General features: G+C 38.5%; 1 protein-coding gene across 2 annotated transcripts in view; it reads right to left on the bottom strand.

Moving 5' to 3' along the window:
- AGBL1 (AGBL carboxypeptidase 1) overlaps positions 1-20,847 on the bottom strand; it is a 508,769-nt gene that overhangs the window by 466,736 nt on the left and 21,186 nt on the right. For both annotated transcript variants that reach the window (XM_087941340.1, XM_087941342.1), the window contains exons 2-4: positions 10,494-10,557; positions 5,728-5,874; positions 2,171-2,302 (exon numbers count right to left, since the gene is read on the bottom strand). In XM_087941340.1, coding sequence (XP_087797466.1) covers positions 2,171-2,302; positions 5,728-5,874; positions 10,494-10,557 — 343 coding nt within the window. The remainder of the gene's footprint in view (positions 1-2,170; positions 2,303-5,727; positions 5,875-10,493; positions 10,558-20,847) is intronic.

The raw sequence follows: 20,847 nt of genomic DNA, 5'->3' as shown, positions 1-20,847 counted from the left end.
AAATTGTGGTGCCCAGATGAAGTTTGACCAAAGTAGATTAATGTGGAATTATACTTTAATGTGAAAATTATACTTCTGTTAATATAGTACAGTTGTCTCTTCCCAATGCTAAAAGAATTATTCTTAGCTGTATCACCCTTCTGCTTAAAAATGGAATGAAATTCAGAATTCTTCCTGGCATGAAAGGCATGGTAGAACTTGGGGTAAATTACTTGTTGATTTCCTGTGAAGGGGTCTGAATAGCATCTTTTCAATTGCTTCTTCTAAGTTGCTCATTATTTTATTTTTTTCAAAAGACAAGGATAGCCCTTGTAGCTTGACTCACAGCCTCTGGATGGGGAGAACAACAAGATGCTGGATTCTTGCCAGTGTTAAGTGTCACTCAATTCACCTTCTGTAAATGAAGGCAAGTATAGGCTTCATCTTATTTTTAGAGGGAGATGGAAGGATGACTAAAAGCACCGATAATAACTGCATCAAAGATAGCTGTTTGTTCAATGTTGGTAGAAAGGACAGTAAGATCTTCTTAACACATTTCCTGAATAACAGGATCTCTATCCATGCAGCACACTACACTTTCCTTGTCAATCTTCTCCACATTTTTTTCACTCACCATTAAATCTGTAGTAACCACCCCAGCCTGTCCTGAGTAACTAGCCCATCACTCTGCCTCTGCATTTCCAAATACTAGTTTCTCTTCCTCTGGCCTGTGAAAGTGGACTCAAAACAAAAAGCAAGCCACAAGGAAAGACTGGATGTGCGAGACGTGTGGAATAAACACATCTCAGTGAAGATGCATTTCAACTGTCTTCTCTGTTACACACACCCTTTCAAATACTGCTTATATCAAAGAGAATGACAGGGAAGGTTGGCTGCCTGCCCAGGAAGGCCCAGAGTGAATGAAGACCATTGGGGTCTTGCACGCGGAGAACTTACAGGGCCAGCAGCCAGTAGCACTAAATCTTCAAGGGGAAGATCTAAAATGCTAAGCATGTCAAATTGGGCCATTGCGGCTGCTGATACAGTTAGAAGTCTCCACAAGGGAAGTGACAACGAGGTCAGAGAAGGTGAACCAAAATAAATAAATAAATAAAAGTAAGTAAGTAAGTAAGTAAGTAAGTAAGTAAGTAAGTAAATGAATGAATAAATAAATAAATAAAACTGAGAGCAGCTGGAAAAGACCAGACACACTTAGAATGGCCAGAGATCCCCCAGCAGAAGTAGACCATGTGTAGTGCAATAGTCAGGGCCGGCCCTAACTGGCTGCAGAGAGAAACAAAATAGGTTAGTATAACTTAAAATACAGAATAATATAGTTGAAAAGGACCTTACAGGTCTTCTAGTTCAACAACTTGTTCAAGCAGAGGACTCTATACCATATGAGACAAATGGCTGTCCACTCTCTTCTTGAAAACCTCCAGTGATGAAGCAACTTCTAAAGGCAAATCATTCCACTGATTGTTCTTGCCATCAGGAAATTTTTCTTTAGTTCTAGGTTGGATCTCTCTTTTGTAAGCTACCATCTGTTGCTTCTTGTCCTGCCTCCAGGTGCTTTGGAGAATAGGTTGACTCTCTCTTCTTTGTGGCAGCCCCTCAAATCACCCCTAGTCCTTCTCTTCATTAGACTAGGCAGACCCAGTTCCTGCAAATGTTCCTGTTTTAGCCTCCAGTCCCCTGATCATCTTTGTTGTTCTTCTCTGCACTCTTTCTAGAGTCATCTTTTTTTGTTTTGTGATGAACAAAACTGGATGTAGTGTGAGTCTTACCAAGACATTACAAAGTGGTACTAATACCCCAGATGATCTAGATTCTATCCCTCTACTAATGAGGCCTAGGATTGCATTGGCTTTTTTTGGCAGCTGCAGCACACTGGAGAAATAGGTGAAGGAAGCAATGTTCCAAGAGTCCACAGAGTTCCCTATCCAATTCATTTTTAAAATAATAATAATCTAGAATGAATGATGGAGATGATTTCAACCTTTTAGTGTATGGACACTTTGGAACTTGATCTTTACTCCTATTTGGTTGGAGTGGCCATGATAGGTTCTCAGCATTCCAAGCAATCCCAGAACCACATGAAAACTGACTACTGAATTCTGATGATCAAAATATGTTTTGTACCAAACTTTGAAGTGCAGCGACCAGAGTGAAAACAAACACACATACATACCATTAGAAGCATAAATCTGCAACACCCAGAGACAGTGGGTGAGATTCTCGTGGTGGTGAAGATTTTTTCGTGCCAGGCTGAGGGTTACATCAATTGCCTCCAGGCGCTGTGCTTTTAATCCAAATTTGTTATCTAGGAAAAAGGAATAAGGAAAATAAATATTAACTAAGAGACCTTCTATTGATAAGAGACATAATAGTTGTCTTGATTATGGTGGAGGGGGGGGACTTCTTTCACTGAGATATTCCACCTTCACATTTTATTCATCTTTTTTACAACTCCATCTGGAGTTTTGGTGTGTTTTGGTTCTCCTACTGACTACAGTGAAGCCAATTTGTGCAATTTATAATTTCAGAGCAAAACACTTCCAGCCAATGCATCCAAAGCTCATGCGTTTTTTTATTCCAGCATTCTACAAATCCAACTTATTATATACACTGAAGATAACCACCTCCTTGCTACCTCCTCTTTTAAAGGACCAAGCATGGGAGCAAGTTTGAAAGTCATCTTGAGATTTCAACCACATACATGTTTATTTAGGGATAAGCATCACTGAACTCGGTAGAACTTGGTTTGGAACAAGGGTGAGTTTGATCAAGTTCAGAGGCCAGTTTTCCTAATCAGGAATAAACAGTGGGAATGCAGTTGCAAGATCTTGCTATTACTCTCAACAAATTCTGTACACTATTTATTTTATTTATTAAATTTCCATGCCATCCATCTCCCCTACAAGGTGACTCTGGGCAGCTTAAAAATTATCAAACGGGTGAAAAATAATTAAAAGATTAAAATGAGCCAACATTGAAATATTATTAAAAACTGTGCTAAAACCACACCTACAAGAACCAAGAAATGGATGAGATCTTCTACCCCAACAGCCACCTCCAATAGTGGACATCCCTCTCAAGGCCCCAGGCGAACAGGGAAAACCAGGTTTTGGTACCCTTCCCAAATGCCAAAAGTTAAGGGGCAGTTTTCACTTCTGGTGGAAGTTCCACTGGATGGGGCCACAACAGAAAAGGCTCTTCTATACTAATGAAACACTATGCTTATAAAACTTGAGAGATGCTGAAAAAGGCTGCTAAGGATTAGAAGGATGCCTGAATGCATCTATTTTAAAAAATCAACACGGGGATTTTTTTAAAAAAATAAACTTGAATCAAGATCCCAAAGCAGTGGGCTGGCGTATTCCCCTTTATCATTTCCCGGATTATCTTGTTTCCCTGATGTTGTCACGAGTGGCAAAGAGGAAATTACAAGAGCATATGCTTTTAAATTGATTAACACTAGGTTCCAGTTTTCTTTCATGAAACAGGCAGTTCCATTCAAAACATCACAGAGGGTGAGCCTCTTTCTAGGTAATATACTACATAAGGACTGTATGAAACCCTACATAATCATTCAAGGGCTCAGTAAGTAATTTTGTCACTTTGTTTTGTCTGTAATAAACTAGCCATTATACCTGGGGAATGTCATGCACAGTGGGTAGCTGACATCTCTTCACAATGTTTGGCCTAAGGGCAAAGCTCAGGTTGTAACAGTAACTAATCCATTAAAAACAAGTTCAGCAGCTGTATCTGGGGGTCCCCCTTGACTCATAATTCCTCTTTCAACAGCATTTGGGGGGGCTATGGACAGAGGAACCTTTGGGCAGGCCAATCAGGTGCAACAATTCTAGCCAACCTTGCATCAGAGATATTGTACACAGCCATTCATGTCCTTGTCACCCCAAGGTTGGTCTCTTACAACTCATTCTACATGAGGCTATTTGTGCAGACCAGCCAGAAGCTTCCACTGGTATAACATGCAGTAGGCTGGGTATTTATAGGCACATCTAAATTCATCCTTGTGACACCACAAGTACAAGTGTTGCATTGGTGATGAATGGATTCTTGTATACCCTGGTCATTGGACTACAAAACCCAAGAGAGCCAACACAACCCTAGCTGGTCTCTAGGCAACATACCCACAAGCAGGGGTGGGATTTAAATTGTTAACAACCGGTTCTGTGGGCCTGGCTTAGGTGGTGGGCATGGCTTGGTGGTCATGTGACTGGGTGGACATAGCTTGGGGGTCATGTTATTGGCTGGGCATGGCCAATTCAATATCACTCACATCGAGGCACACATCTCCTCTCCTGGCCTCTCATGACTGTGGGGATGCTGCAACAGTCATTAGTGTGAAAAATGGTCATAAGTCACTTTTTTCAGTGCCATTGTAACTTTGAATGGTCACTCCACACAAGCAAAGTACCAGCAAGGGAGGGGAAAATTCTCCTGAGAAGTTCCTGAGACAGGAAGTCTAGTCCTGCCAAGAATTTAATAAGGGTTAACAGAGAGGCAGTTTCTGTAAGCAACACCAGAATGTTTCCTTCCTGCCTTCCTTACAGGATTAGGCCAGTAATTTCTTCTAACAACTGGTTCTCCGAACTGCTTAGAATGTTAACAACCGGTTCTAGCAAATAGGTGCGAACTGGTAGAATCCCACCCCTCCCCACAAGGGTTCAAAAGCTGGTTCTCACTGTTTTCTATACTACTGTTCCCCTATCCTACTACAACTTCTGTTCCTCCAATATTTCTAAAGAACAGTAACTCTTCTATTTTCTTGAGGCTCTTTAATTCCCCAAATGAATATAAACCACCTTCATGTCACACCAACCCCAAGCCTCTAACATGACCACACTCTGCTTAGAAAGAGACAACTTGCCACAGACAACTTGGTGCAGCCAACTCACCACGGTCAACTCACCGCTGTCATCTTGCCATGGCCAATTCACTGCAGCCAACTCACCATGGGACAACTTGCTGCAGGACTATTCAACAATTCAATTTAATTATTTAAAATAATGAAAATATTATTTTAATTTTTGTCATCACATTTCATTTTGCACCTCCTTTAGCACCCTTTCTTTAATGATTCTAATCCATCATTTCTTCAATATTAATGTCCCATGGTGAGTAAACCAGGATGAGCTGTCCCACAGTGAGTTGTCATAAACCCCACTCAACTGCCTCTCTGCTCAAGTTTTATAGCCACCAGCTGCTGGGCTGGCTAGGGAGAGGTCTTAAAGAGACAGGACACCAGTAGCCCAGGTACTGGCCATTTTGCAGGCAAACTGTCTTCTCACAGACTGCCAGGCTACTTCCAGGTGCATTTCAAAGTATTGGTTGGCAGTTTTAAAGTCCTACTATACATGGCTAGATGGTTTGGAGACCACCTGCTACAGTTGGAGACTGTCCATCCAGTAAGAGTTGGGAAGAAGGTTTATTAGATGTCTTTTCTCCATGGGAATGAAAGAATCAGACCTTTTCAAAGATAACTGTCTTCCTGTCATTCACCCCCCACCCACCCCCCGATATCCAGAGTATTTCATCCTTGTTGAGCCATGAAGACATGGCTCTTCAGGAAGCATTTATGGATAACAAGGACTGATCTACTTCTGTTGGATGGCACAGTTGGTTGTGTTGTAATTTAGATGATGGTGATTAATGTTAATGGTTGCTTGATGAAAACCACCCCGAACCATTTGGAATTGAACAGCTCTGGTCAATAATTACCTTTACAGCCAATTCTGACCAGCAAACGCAAGAGAGGTAACAAGATGTCATAGTCTGGTACTGGAGTTCGTGCTGCATTCACCAATGCCTGCAAAAGGGCTTCGCTACCCCCTTTGCTAATAGTATACTGGACCCTCCTGTTTGTCCCTGGAGAAAGGAAAAGACAGTTATAAAGTACTAGATACTCAGTGTGTTGATTCTAAGCAAGTCAGGTTTACTTTGCACACTTATATATGGGATTTTTTTTCACACCCACTGGAATGTGCCGCCTGGTAAGAATAGTGTTCAGTGCAAGAATTGTCTAACCTTCTTATCCTCCAGATGACTTTGACTTTGGTTTCCAAGCTACCACAATGGGTTTGCACTTGTTACCTGGGAATTCTAGAAATTGAAACCCAAGAACTCCTGACATAGCAGGATGGACAGAGCTGATAGATTCCAAAGGAGAAGGTATAGTGATGCTCAGAAACTTTTTTTTTTTTTGATGGTGCCTTCAAGTCAACTTCTGACTGCTAGTTGGACAAGTCCCTGCTTCTTTTCTTGGCTTTTAGAAGTGGTTTGCCATTGCCTCTTTCCTGGGGGAAAGAAGCTGGCTTCATGCCGAAGGGTGAGGTGGGGTGCAGGTGATACTAGAACTCATGGACTTGCTGGTTCTAGCCCGGTGCCTTTAACCACTACACCAAACAGCTCAAAAGCTTAGATCATTCTAAAAGCCAAAGAAGACAATCCAACTGAATATTCTGCCAATTTAGGGAAAGGACATTTTTTAGTACATTTAGGATTAGGGGTTGTGATCAGGGTGGAAAAAGTAACTGAGTAAATAGCTCCCTTTGCACAATTTTCCTTCATGCTCTAAATTGCATTAGGCACCCTTGACCATTCTTTTTCCAGCAGCTGCCTTTCTTTTTTCTTTTTAAAATAAATGTTATTAAGTTTCCAAATTTTAAAAACATAAAATAAAATTTTATACATTGTTATCAACATCATGACATCTTTTGCATTTCCTCACATTTTTCAGTATATGTATTTACTTATTCTTTTACCATTACATCTTACTCTTACTATAAATCAATATCTTTTATCCTTACATCTCAATCTTCTCCATAGTATATTTACATATTTACATATTTACATATTCCCTCATTCTTTTCCTAATTGCCATTTTATTTTATTTTTATTTCTAAACCATTTACAGCAGGCATCCCAGGCCCTATAATAAATTGAATCTTCTCTGTCTTTTATTTTCATTGTTAGCCTGTCCATCTCTATACAATCGTGTTTTTTTTTTATAACCATGCCTTCCGATGGAACCCTTTTTTCCTTCCAGAGTTGTGCATACAAAATCCTTGCAGCTGTTAATATATGTAACATAATATATCTATCTGTTTTATTTCATTTTTGTGTTATTATACCTAATAAAAAAGTTTCCGGATTAAATTCAATTTTCTGATTCTTGATTTCTTCTATCCATTGTCTAATTGTATTCCAATATTTTTTCACTTCCTAGCATGTCCACCAGGTATGAAAATAAGTGCCTTTTTTCACATTTCCAACAATTTGGGTCTGAGTTAAACATTTTTGCCAATCTAGCAGGAGGAAGGTGCCATCTGTAGAACAATTTTTTATTGATTTTCCTTGTATGCTGTGGAGGTACTTAGTTTGTAATTTGATCCCCACATTCTCTCCCAATTTTCCATGTCTATATTGTGGCCAACATTTTTTGCCCATAGCACCATCGTTTCTTTGACTACCTTCTCTTCCATTTTAAAATCTAGTAGAAAGTTATATATTCTTGAAATCATTTTCTTTTCCATTTCTTGTAGAATTTTATCTAATTGATGTTTTTCCATGCAAAAACCAAATTGTTCTTTGTCCTTCTGATATCTCGCCTGAACTTGCATGTACGGCCACCTATCTATCTTTATATTTTGTTGCTGTAATTCTTGTCCTGTTTTTAATCTTCCCTTTTCCCCAGATCCATTGCATTTGGGTAGATTTGTGCTTCCATAGTTGACAGCCAGTTTGGTATTTTAGTATAATGATTCTTTTTACTCTTGTTCCATGTCCAAATTAATGAATCTCTAATCATGTGTCTCTGAAAATTTGCATGCTGTTTACATTTCCCATCCCATAAGAAACTATGCCACCCTCTCTGCAAGTTGTGACCCTCTATCGACAATATTCTTCTATTTTCCAGGTTGATCCAATCTTTAATCCATACCATAGCCGCAGCCTGATAATACATTTCCCAGTCAGGGAGTCCAAAGCCACCCTTTCTCTTTTGTCCTGTAACAATTTCATGTTTATCCTAGCTTTTTTCCCATCCCAAACAGATTTTCTTATTATTTGATCTAATTCTCTAAAAAAGGTTTTGTCTAATCTTATTGGTACAGTTTGAAAAAGATATAGCATTTTTGGTAGGATAGGCATTTTAATTGCTGCAATTTTCCCCAGTAGTGATAGCTGTAATTTCCCCCACATTTCCAATTATTTTTTGATTTGTATTATTAATTTGTCATAGTTATCTTTTTTGATTGAAGAACATCTTGCTGTAAACCAAATGCCTAAATATTTTACCTTTTCCACACTTTGCATTCCCAATTTTCCTTCTAATTCCTTTTTTTGCTTATCTTTTAAATTTTTAGACAATAATTTTGTTTTGTTTTTATTAATCTTAAGGCCTGTGACCTTGCCAATTTCCTCTATTTCCTTTATTAATTTTACTCCCATATCCTCTGGATCTTCCCAAAAAAATACTATATCATCAGAAAATGCCTATACCTTATAATGCTCCTTTTTAATTAAAGCCTGTTTGATTTCTACATTTTTCCTAACGTTTTCCAGTAAATTTTCTAAGGTAAGAATAAAGAGAAGGGGTGACAGTGCCTTACTCTCTTGTTGGTCTTGAATGTTTCCATTCTGTCACCGTTCATTATTACACTGGCCGTCTGTGTCGTATAAATTGTTGAAATCAATTTAATAAATTTATTGCCAAATTGCATGCTTTTTAACTGTTGTATTATGAACTGCCAATTAACATTGCCAAATGCCTTTTGCCGCATTGAGGAAGACCATTGCCAATTGTTTACTTGGGTTTGCTTCATAATATTCTATTATATTCAATACCATTCTGGTATTATTTTTAATTTGTCTATTTGGTAAGAATCCATTTTGGGTTTTTTTCAATCTTTCTGACATTATGGACATAAATATTTTATAATCAACATTTAAAAGGGATATGGATCTATAATTTTGAATTAATTGATGGTCCAAATCTTCTTTTGGAATGAATATTATGTATGTCTCCCCCCATGACTTAGGTAATATTGCTGTTGTCAGTACCTCATTATAGAGTTCTAATAATTGCATTTCTAATTTTTCTTGGAGCATTTTATACAGTTCCTCTGGGAGACTATCCTGTCCTGGTGTCTTATTATTTTTCTGTTTCAGGACTTCCTCTTGTAGTTCTCTTAATTTATTTCCCTGTTTATCTCTTCTTTATCCTCTTCCAGGATCACAGGTAGCCCTTTTCCTTCTAAGTAATGTTGAATATTTCCCTCCGGTACGTCTTCCCTACTATATAATTCCTCAAAAAAACTTTTAACAATATGTTTTTTCTTTTCAGTTTGATGTTGTCAGCGTCTTTCAATTGTTGAATTGCTCTTTTATCTTTTTCTTTCTTAAGTCTATAGGCTAGCCACCTTCCCGGCTTATTCGCATGTTCATATTAATTCTGTTTTATCTTTTTCATGTCCTGTAACCATTCATCTTGTGCTAACATATTCAATTTATATCTAATCATTATCCTCTCCATATTTGCGATCTTATTATGTGGTGTTTTTTCTAGTGTTTTTTTCTAACTTCTTAAGACTATTTAGGTTTAGATTGTTCTCCTTTTTTCCCCTCATATCTACGTGTATTATATGAAATTGCTAGGCCCCTGATATATGCTTTAGTCGTGTCCCATAGGTTTGGAATTGATGTTTGTTGTTTTTTGTTTTCCTTCAGAAAGAACTCCAATTCTTTTTCCATCATCTTAACACATTCTTTTTCTTTTATGATCTCCTTGTTTAGCATCCATCTTCTGTTTTTTTTCAATCCTTTCCAAATTATTTTAATGGGATGTGCACATGGGTCCGCCCATGTGTTAGATTCAATTTCTATTTCTGTTATATTATGTTCCATTTCCCCATTTGTCCATAACATATCCAATCTTGACCATGATGTGTGTGGTAGCTGCTTTTCTATTACAAAGCAATCATCTAATTCAGATGTCCCCCTGCATCCGTTTTAATTTGTGGATTAGACAACATTTACAGAGGATAAAATTTCCTGATGGTCATTAAATATGTTAAATAAAAGAAACAACCATAATGTTCTGAGATAAATGATAGATAGATAGATAGATAGATAGATAGATAGATAGATAGATAGATAGATAGACAGACAGATAGATGATAGATAGATAGACAGATGGTAGATAGACAGATGATAGATAGATAGATAGATAGATAGATAGATAGATGAGAGAGAGAGAGAGATTAAATAAGATGAAAAGACATCTCTCTGTCTTTCTGTCTCTATCATCTGTCTATTTATTTAATGTAAATAATGTGTTTCATATTACAATGTAAAAAGTGTGGGTTGAAAACCATAGCTTAATATTATCCAATTGTATTTCTAGAGATTAGTACATTGGGATGTACTTTCGAATATAAGATTTTTCATCTTAAATCCTACAATAGAATATTTAATTTTCCACTTACCAACAGAAAGAAGATTTGTGAGAATACTAAGGGTATTCAGAATCACGTCTTTGTCATGGGAACTCTGCAATATAAACACAATCCTTCATAAACATTATTTTGCTTTTACAATGTATTGTATTCTTTTATAAAAAGGAATCCCACTCGTTAAAAGGGTTTTAGGCACTCTAGAGGTGAGATGGGCTTGACAAGAGCTCCAGAGAGAATAGACCAATTGTCTGTGTCTGCATAAACACAGGCTGCCTGAGCTTCCATTGTTTAAACATGTGATCACGGTGCAATTAGAGATCCTTTTTGCTATTGTTGCTCTAAGGTGGAACTTCAGCAGGAGATCAAAAGTACAAAAACAAAAACACAACCTGAGGCACTTTGAAGAGGAGTTTAAGACAAATGGATTTATGATAGCATAAGCTTTCAAGAGACAGAGTCTACTTGTTGGAGAAATGAAGAGTTATTTTAAGTTAATAGGTACAAACGAATGAGGTAAAAGGTAAAATTAACGCAGTAAGATAAGAATTGAGGAAAATACAGATAATTGCATGATTACTTTGAATATACACCAAACACTCTGGCCCTGGCACTAGAGAATTAATAGTACTGATACGAATTTTTTTACAAGCAATAATGACTAATGCATGTTAACAAGGTGATTTGTTTGGATTTGACTTATCTTCTCATGTGAAACTAGCTAAAGTGGTTTGTATCATTCAGCAAGCAGTCCAGAAAACTAAACAGTGTTGCACCTGTGAGTATTTGGATGGAGGATCATTTGTTATTTATTTATATCTACCTTTATTATTTTTACAAATAACTCAAGGAAGGGAACATATTCAACACACCTTCGTCCTCCTATTTTCCCCAGAACAATCACCCCGTGGGCTGAGAAAGTGTGACTGGCTCAAGCTCACCAAGCCAACTTTCATGGCTCACTGTCAACTCACTGTCTCCTGGTGATTGGCTCAAAGTCACTGTTCCATACTAGCAGGCTTGTAGGTCTGCATTCCTATTGGTCCGGAAAAGCCAGGCCGTGATTGGACAAAACTAAGCGTTCTGATTGGTTCTTATTCGGCTGCCGTGATTGGGTAAAACCAAGCGCGGCAAGCTCAAATGCATGTCATAGGCTGCCTAGCCGCAGCCAGCTCTATAAAAGGAGCTGCCTCGGCTGGGAGTCTCGTCTCAGTATCTGGTTTCCTAATAAAGAGCTGTTGTCACTATTTCGAGTCTCGTCTCTCCTTGGGACCCACCGCCCAGACTTAACAGTCACCCAGCCAACTTTGGTGCCTAAGGCAGGACTGAACCCACAATCTCCTGTCTCAAAGATGCTTGTCAACTCTGAAGCTGGCCTGATTTTTTCTTCAAAAGGCAACTGGACTGTTGTTTTTTCCTTGAGGAAGACGTTGCCTTTTGAAGAAAAAAGCACCTTTGATACAACTGTGACCTGGATTATTGAGAAACTCCACAGTTACATTTCTATCTGGTGCCTTAACCATCAGACCAAATTGGATCTTGGAAGTTCAATTGTCCCCATTTAATCGTACCTATTTTCTGTATTCTTATCATGTTTATACTTATAGCTATTATTTTGTAAGTGATTGACTAATTTAAATAAATAAATAAATAAAATATATGCTGGCCCCATCAAATCACTTCTGAATCATGTCCAAAAAACCCCACCCCTGCATAAGTGAAGTCAAATTTGACTTGAAACAGACTTTATTTTCTGCCATGGCTAACTTAGCATGTTATATAAACCTAGCCAATTTTAGCTTGCTCAATAAAACATGATAAATCACAACACAGCACAATGTGTGGATCAGAAAATAGGAGGGGGAAAACAGCAGAGTCTCAGAATTAACTTGGATGTTCCCCAAGAAAGATCATGGATTAAACATCTATTCATAATTAACAGAAGTGCTGTTTTGCATGCCACCCAGGGACTTCCAAATTAACTCTCCCAAGGTTGGTGGGTTAAATGCTAGGTGAAAAGATTAATAGAGCTTACATAAGGCCAGTTTGAAAGGTGTATCTGCCCATTTCTCTTGAGTAACGTGCCTGAGTCTTGATAAACTAATCAGCTGAGCTGAAAAAAATAACCTTGTGTCACCACATTTTTTTTGTTAGCAACCTGGCAACAGGCAAACTGATTGGCACAACATAAACAACTCTGCAAGGGGACTATAAATCAATTAAGATTTTATTGCTGACATCTAAACACGACATCCGTCTACCCAGAGAGAAAAAGGTTACATTACACCAGTACACCTAGACATACAAACTAATCTGCCCTCTGATTGCTTTGGGCAGTTCATCATCAAAGATCTCATTCTAATTCACCCTGAATCTTGGAAGACAGGACACTTCAACTCCCTGATAATCCCCAAATAATATAATCTGCTCCTGAAGATCTCAAACCACCCCAGAACCTTCCAGACCAGCTTTCTTAAGCTGGTCATCTTCTAGATCTGTGAATGTCAGCCCCCAAAATTTCCCAGCCAGAATGCCTATTGCTGACAATTCTAGAATTGAAATCTATGCATCTGAAATACACAACAAAGCTGGGTAGGGTTTTTCTAGATGTAGTCACAGAGAAAACTCCTTCTGAGAGAGACCAGTTTTCAGAACCTGAGGAAGAGAAAACTCAATCACTCTGTCAACTCTCTAAGGTCACTCAGCCTCAATAAATGTTTCTATTTCTGCTGCATTTTACAGTGGTTGGTTTCATTTAAGCATGACATTGAAAAATCTATTGTGAATTGGTTCATGCTAAGCCATAAACTGTGGATTACAAACAATGACTAGGTTCACATGTCATTCACAGCCAAGTCCAAAATCATACTAATTCTGTAGCCCAGCTTCCTATTTTGTCCTTGATGGGTACTCTTAAAATCAAAGAAACTTGGAGATGAGCTTTGGCCCAACCCATTGTTGAGCAAAGGAATCCAAATTAAAACATTCCTAGCTGATAGCATTTTCTTTTTTAAAAAAATTCCAGTGAAGGACAGCTCACTGCCATTCTGGATAATAGTTGCACTGCCAAATAGCTTTTAATTATTGGGTACTTTTCCTTAACATTTAACCAGGGTCTGCCTTCCTCTAACTGAAGCCTTTGCATGCTTATAGATTTCTAGATGATGCCTCCTCAGATACTTGAAAAGTATCATCATATCAATCATTGTCTGAAAGGCTAAATCAATATCTCCTCTTAAGACTTAGTTTCCAAACCCTTCATTATTCCCAGCTCTTGTTCCTCATGCCCAGTTTGATGTTCCTGTTAATTTAACTACTGCAGGTTTCAAAACTGCAGGTTTCAATACTTGAATGAGGCCATGTTTATGGTAAAGTAAAAAGGGGGGAACAAGGCAACACATAATTTCAACCTTCTATCAAGAGGTGGAGTCAATGGGAGGGACAAGTCACAGAATACATGGTTTCTAAGCAAGCATTTGAAATTACATCTTCCTTCAGCCCTTCTACATCACTTTCTTGCCAATATCACTGTTCTGATATGGCTGACCCTGCACCTTGTTCCAGCAGACTCAAATGTGTGTAGCAGACTGGAACATCCCAGATGTCAAGACAGCTTTATTAGCACCACGTATAAAGTCACAAAAGAGTCAAACAGCAAATATTAGGCAGCACTGTGGAGTCAGCATCAAGGACAGGAAATGGTTGTTGAAAGAGAAAGTTAGCAAGCTTCAATGACATACTACATCCACTCCTTGGAGAGAGAGGGAGGGAGGGAGACAGAGACAGGTGTTGGTGTGTGTGTGTGTGTGAGTGAGTGAGTGTGGTTACTATTGCAAAAATTCCATTATTCATTATCTACTGATTGTTGGGATCCAATTCAATCCTAAATACCTTAGTTGTCTTCCATAGAGAACTCTGTAATATTTCACTTGTACAAATTGACCTAAGGCATTTCTAGTGACAAGGCTTCCCTTCTTGATAGTGTTCAACTTCCTCTTGCCTCTCCTGGAGAGAGGATGAGAAGGCTGTCCTCTCCCCATATCGAATGAGGCTCATGATTCCTAAGAGCTTGCTCCTTCTCAAAGAATTCTCAATCTTTTCTCTGAAGATGGCCTTTCTACTTTATACAAACAGTATAGTTCCTCACAATAGGATAAGACAAATCGCATCTTCCATGTATCTTCTCAGTGCTTGGAGTGGCCTTCACCAATAGCTGTGGTCACTAGTTCTTCAAATCCCTAATTTCTAGATCCAGCAAAACAACTGACAAAGGGCCCACAGATCTACACATATACATTTACTTTTTTTTTCAGCAAACCCCTGGATTTACACACATCACTACTCACAACCTTAAAACTATGTTTGAATAAAGACCCAGATCGCACAGACAGTATTAATTTCAGGGAATATAGCCAGCCAACATGATTTCACTCGCAATGTACAGTATATTGAAATGTGTGGGGAATATGCTAAAAAGTAATCATGTGTCAAAACAAGACGGATTAAATAAAGAAAATTAGATCCATATGTTGTTTCTTCAGAGAAAAGAAATTATCAAACATTGGGAAGAGGAGGACAGAAAATAAATCCAATTGCCTTTGGGCAATGCAACTCTGTTATAATGTTTCCTGAACTTTGGGAGACAGCAAGCAATCTGGCATTGCAGTTTCTTAAATAAATAGGTGAGTGGGTTAGGAAAAAAAATAGCTATCACTTTATTCAATGGAAGAATACAGTCTTCAGCTAGGAACATTGATGCATGAACCTGGGAAACAGTTGATCAAGATCAGAAACCAGCGGACAGCAGCCAGAATGAATTGCTAAGTGCCATACAGCAAGTCCCAACTGAGTAGAAACCTAACAGACTATCCAAAGGCTGAGGTGATATGGAAATGAATGTGTGACAGACATTGCTGATATCCTAAACTGTCAAAAAGAACAACTATGTAAGTCTCTGTTGGAAAAAAAAAACCAGAAGCATAGAATCAAAATAAAATAAAATATTATTTATAAAACTTTAGGAAGACCACACCTGGAATACTACATCCAGTTTTGGTCACCATGTTACAAGAAAGACCCTGAGACTTTGGAAAAAGTGCAGAGAAGAGCAACTAGGACGATTAAAAGCCTGGAGATGAAAACATATGAAGAATGGTTGCAGGATTTGAGTAGTCTGGAGAAAAGAAGGAATAGGGGTGACACAATTATCGCAGTTAATTATTCTAGTTTTTAAAGGACTGCCACAAAGAGGAGGGGGTCAATTTATTTTCCAAAGCACCAGAAGGCAAGACAAGAAACAATGGATGGAAACTAATCAAGAACAGAAGCAACCAGGAATTAAGGAGAAACTTCCTAACAGTGAGAACAATTTGTATGGGATAGCAAAATCAATCTGTCTGTCTGTCTGTCTGTCTGTCTATCTATCTATCTATCTATCTATCTATCTATCTATCTATCTATCTATCTATCTATCTATCATCTATCTATATACACACTGCTCAAAAAAATAAAGGGAACACTTAAACAACACAATGTAACTCCAAGTCAATCACACTTCTATGAAATCAAACTGTCCACTTAGGTAACAACACTGATTGACAATCAATTTCACATGCTGCTGTGCAAATGGAATAGACAACAAGTGGAAAGCAGAGGCAGTTAGCAAGACATCCCCAATAAAGGAGCGGTTCTGCAGGTGGTGACCACAGACCATTTCTCAGTTCCTATGCTTTCTGGCTGATGGTTTGGTCACTTTTGAATGCTGGCGGTGCTGTCACTCTAGTGGTAGCATGAGACGGAGTCTACAACCCATACAAGTGGCTCAGGTAGTACAGCTCATCCAGGATGGCACATCAGTTGAGCTGTGGCAAGAAAGTTTGCCGTGGCAAGAAGGTTTGCTATGTCAGCATAGTGTCCAGAGCATGGAAGCACTACCAGGAGACAGGCCAGTACATCAGGAGACGTGGAGGAGGTCATAAGAGGGCAACAACCCAGCATCAGGACCACTACCTCCACCTTTGTGAAAGGAGAGACAGGAGGAGTACTGCCAGAGCCCTGCAAAATGACCTCCAGTGGGCCACAAATGTGCATGTGGCTGCTCAAACAGTCAGAAACAGACTCTATGAGGATGGTATGAGGGCCTGACGTCCACAGGTGGGGGTTGTGCTTACAGCCCAACACCATGCAGGACGTTTGGCGTTTGCCAGAGAACACTGAGATTGGCAAATTCGCCACTGGCGCCCTGCTCTTCACAGATGATAGGGATAAGGATACCAGTGCATGCAATATAGATGTTTGTGCAGGTAAGATTATCAACCTTGCTGTCAACCAAAACCAAGCATTTAATAGTGAGTGCTATACCATGTGCACTAATCAAACAGGTGGCAAGAAAGTAGGGACAGGCAGGCACAACACAGGTTATGTAGACAGTAAACACAGTGTCTGACATAAAGATCTCAAGTGCCTATATACAAATGCACAAAGTCTGGGGAACAAGCAGGGTGAACTCGAACTACGAATACTTGAAGGTAAATATGATATAGTTGGAATAACAGAAACTTGGTGGGATGAAATCCATGACTGGAACATACTGGTAGAAGGATACAAACTATTCAAAAAAACCAGACCCCATAAAAGAGGAGGTGGAGTTGTACTGTATGTAAAGGACCACTATATTGCTACAGAAATGCATGAAACCAAAGATGAAAACCTCCTAGAATGCATATGGGTCAATATAAAAGAAAAAAAGAATGACATGGCCATATGTGTATATTATAGGCCACCCAATCAAGCAGAAAAAAATAGATGTCATTTTTGCCAGCCATCTAACAAACATATGCAGGAAACACACAACAATTGTAATAGGAGACTTCAATTATCCTGATATCAATTGGAAAACTAATTCTGCACCAAGTGAGAAATCAAATAAGTTCCTAACCAACCTAGCTGACAACTTTGTTGTCCAAAAGGTAGAGGGTGAAACTAGAGGGACAGCCATACTGGACTTAATTCTTACAAACAGAGAAGAAGTGATAGAGGGAGTTGAAACTGTAGGAACCTTGGGTGAGAGTGACCATGTCATACTAGAATTCAACATAACACAAACACAAGCATCAGAACATGACGACACCAGAGTCTTGGATTTTAAAAGAGCTGATTTCAATAAATTCAGAGAGAACTTGGGAAAGAATCCATGGATAAAAATCCTACAGGGGAAAACAACTCAAGAATCTTGGGAAACTCTAAAAAGTATGATCATAGAAGCCCAGACCAGCATAATACCACTGAGAAAGAAAAACAAGAAATCCAAGAAGAAATCAGCATGGCTACACAAAGATCTCTTTGGCAAATTGAAAGAAAAAAAGGACAAGTACAAAAAATGGAAAGAAGGACATACAATTAAGGCAGAATATCAGCAGATAGCCAGAATCTGCAAAGACGAAGTCAGGATAGCAAAGGCTCAGAACGAACAAAGACTTGCAACAAAAGTCAAAGATAATAAAAAAGTTTCTTCCAACATATAAATAACAAGAAAAACAATCAAGAAAACAGTCGGTTCACTAAAGAGAGAAGATGGCAAGGAAGTAACAGGCAACAGAGAGAAAGCAGTACTGCTTAACTCATTCTTTGCATCTTTCTTCATGCAAAAAGAAACTATAGCTCAACCTACCAAAAACATAACTGTAAAAGACAGACCAGAAATAAAAGTTAAAATAAGCAAAAAAAATAGTAAGAGAACACCTGTCTGATCTTGATGAAAACAAATCATCGGGGCCTGATGGATTACATCCCAGAGTTTTAAAGGAGCTGGCAGAGGTCATCTCAGAACCACTACACCATATCTTTCAAAAATCCTGGAGCACCAGGGAACTACCAGAGGACTGGAAAAGAGCTGATGTTCCCATCTTGAAAAAAGGGGAAAAACCCAGACCCAGGAAACTATAGACCAATCAGCCTAACATCAATACCCAGGAAGATACTGGAAAAGATAATAAAAAAACATCTGCCAACTTCTAGAAACAAGTAAAGTAATAACTAGCAGTCAGCACGGGTTTGTTAAAAACAGATCATGCCAAACCAATCTTATTTCATTCTTCAACACAGTGACTAAATTAGTAGACCAGCAAAATACTGTGGACATAATATATTTAGATTTCAGCAAGGCATTCGATAAAGTAGACCACAACCTACTTCTTAGTAAGCTAGAAAAAAGTGGAATAGATAGCACCACCACTAGATGGATTTGCAACTGGCTAGCAAACTGTACTCAAAGAGTAGTCCTTAATGGGTCTAGGTCTACATGGAGGGAAGTAAGCAGTGGGGTGCCACAAGGTTCTGTCTTAGGCCCAGTACTCTTCAATATCTTCATTAACGACTTAGATGAGGGAATAGAAGGGGAACTTACCAAATTTGCAAATGATACTAAGCTGGCAGGAATAGCTAACACCCAAGAAGATAGGCTCAAGATCCAGATGGATCTTGACAGACTAGAACACTGGGCCATATCTAATAAAATGAAATTCAATATAGAGAAAAGTAAAGTCCTACACTTAGGCAAGAAAAACCAAAAGTACCCATATAGACTGGGTGAAACCAGGCACAATAGCAGTAACTGTGAGAGGGATCTTGGAGTCTTAGTGGACAACCAGCTAAATATGAGCCAGCAGTGTGCAGCAGCCGCCAAAAAAGCTAATGCAATCCTAAATTGTATTAACAGAGGGATACAGTCAAGATCAAGGGAAGTACTAATACCACTCTATAAAGTCTTAGTAAGACCACACCTAGAGTACTGCATCCAGTTTTGGTCACCACATTATAAAAAAGATGTTGAGGCTCTAGAAAAAGTACAGAGAAGAGCAACAAGGATGATTAGGGTACTGGAGGCTAAAACATACAATGAACGGTTGCAGGAACTGGTCTTGGCTAGTCTAGTAAAGAGAAGGACCAAGGGAAACATGATAGTGGTCTTCCAATATTTGAGGGACTGCCACAGGGAGGAAGGAGTCAAGCTATTTTCTAAAGCTCCCGTAGGCCAAACAAGGAATAATGGATGGAAACTGAACAAGGAGAGATTTAACCTGGAAACAAGGAGAAATTTCTGACAGTGAGAACAATCAACCAATGGAACAGCTTGCCCTCAGAAGTTGTGGGAGCGCCATCAGTTGAGACTTTCAAGAAGAGATTGGACTGCCATTTGTCAGAAATAGTGTAGGGTCTCCTGCTTGGATGGGGGGTTGGACTAGATGACCTACAAGGTCCCTTCCAACTCTGATTATCTGTATCTGTATCTGCCATTTCCTGTCTGAAATGGTATAGGGTCTCTTGCTTGAGCAGGGAGTTGAATTCGAAACCTCCAGCTTTCTTCTTCTTCTTCTTCTTCTTCTTCTTCTTCTTCTTCTTCTTCTTCTTCTTCTTCTTCTTCTTCTTCTTCTTCTTCTTCTTCTTCTTCTTCTTCTTCTTCTTCTTCTTCTTCTTCTTCTTCTCCTTCTCCTTCTCCTTCTCCTTCTCCTCCTCCTCCTCCCCCTCCCCCTCCCCCTCTTCTTCTTGATACATTTTGGATAAACAATCATCAGAAAACCCAGGGTTGTAGCCTAGAATGGGATGCCCTCACCACCACCTACTTTTTTTTAAAAAAACACAAAAACAGCAATGGTAAATCATACCTATATAAATAAATAAAATAAACTCAACCCCCAAACCTTATATAATCATACCTACAATATCAGAGAAGCTAGTTGTGTTAGTAAAATTACTATTATAAGAAACAAATACCATTTGCAGAAAACTGAATAAAAATAAAATAGCTCAGTTTTTTTCCTTTGTTTTTAATTCATCAAGATAGAATTATTCCCTTTGCATCCCTTCCATAATGTTTGTGAATATATATCTTCTTTCTTCATTATGACATTTTCAAGAATTAGCATATTTTAAATCATATTATTTTACATAATTCATATGGTATTACATACTAGCAAAACATTGTTTTAAAACAGTTTGCCTGCAGATTAAGCACATAATGAAACATTATTTCTCTATAACCACGTTGTCTCATTATTATAGATGTAATTAATGATGTTAAGTCTTGCTCTCTAATCATGTTTGTACTCCTCATAGTACTAGTCATATTTTTTAGGGTTTTGATAACAGATGTTTCTCATCTCCAATTAATATGTAAACTTTCAAAAGAACATTCTCAAAGTAACTAAAAGTGGATACTGACAATAGCAGAAAATATTTTTAATGTGTTGCTTTCTACCAACCATCCAAACCAGTTTAAATAAACTACAACTGTATATATTTGAATATTTCCAAATTCCCTAATCCAACGGTCACATCAAAAACTCTATCACAAACCCAGAAGGGACAACTTATTAAGGGACCACTCACT

This window comes from Pseudonaja textilis, chromosome 13, assembly GCF_049901715.1.
Source record: "Pseudonaja textilis isolate UNSWEBS1 chromosome 13, rPseTex1.2, whole genome shotgun sequence".
Classification (NCBI taxonomy): Eukaryota; Metazoa; Chordata; class Lepidosauria; order Squamata; family Elapidae; genus Pseudonaja; species Pseudonaja textilis.
This window is presented reverse-complemented; position numbering and strand designations above follow the sequence as displayed.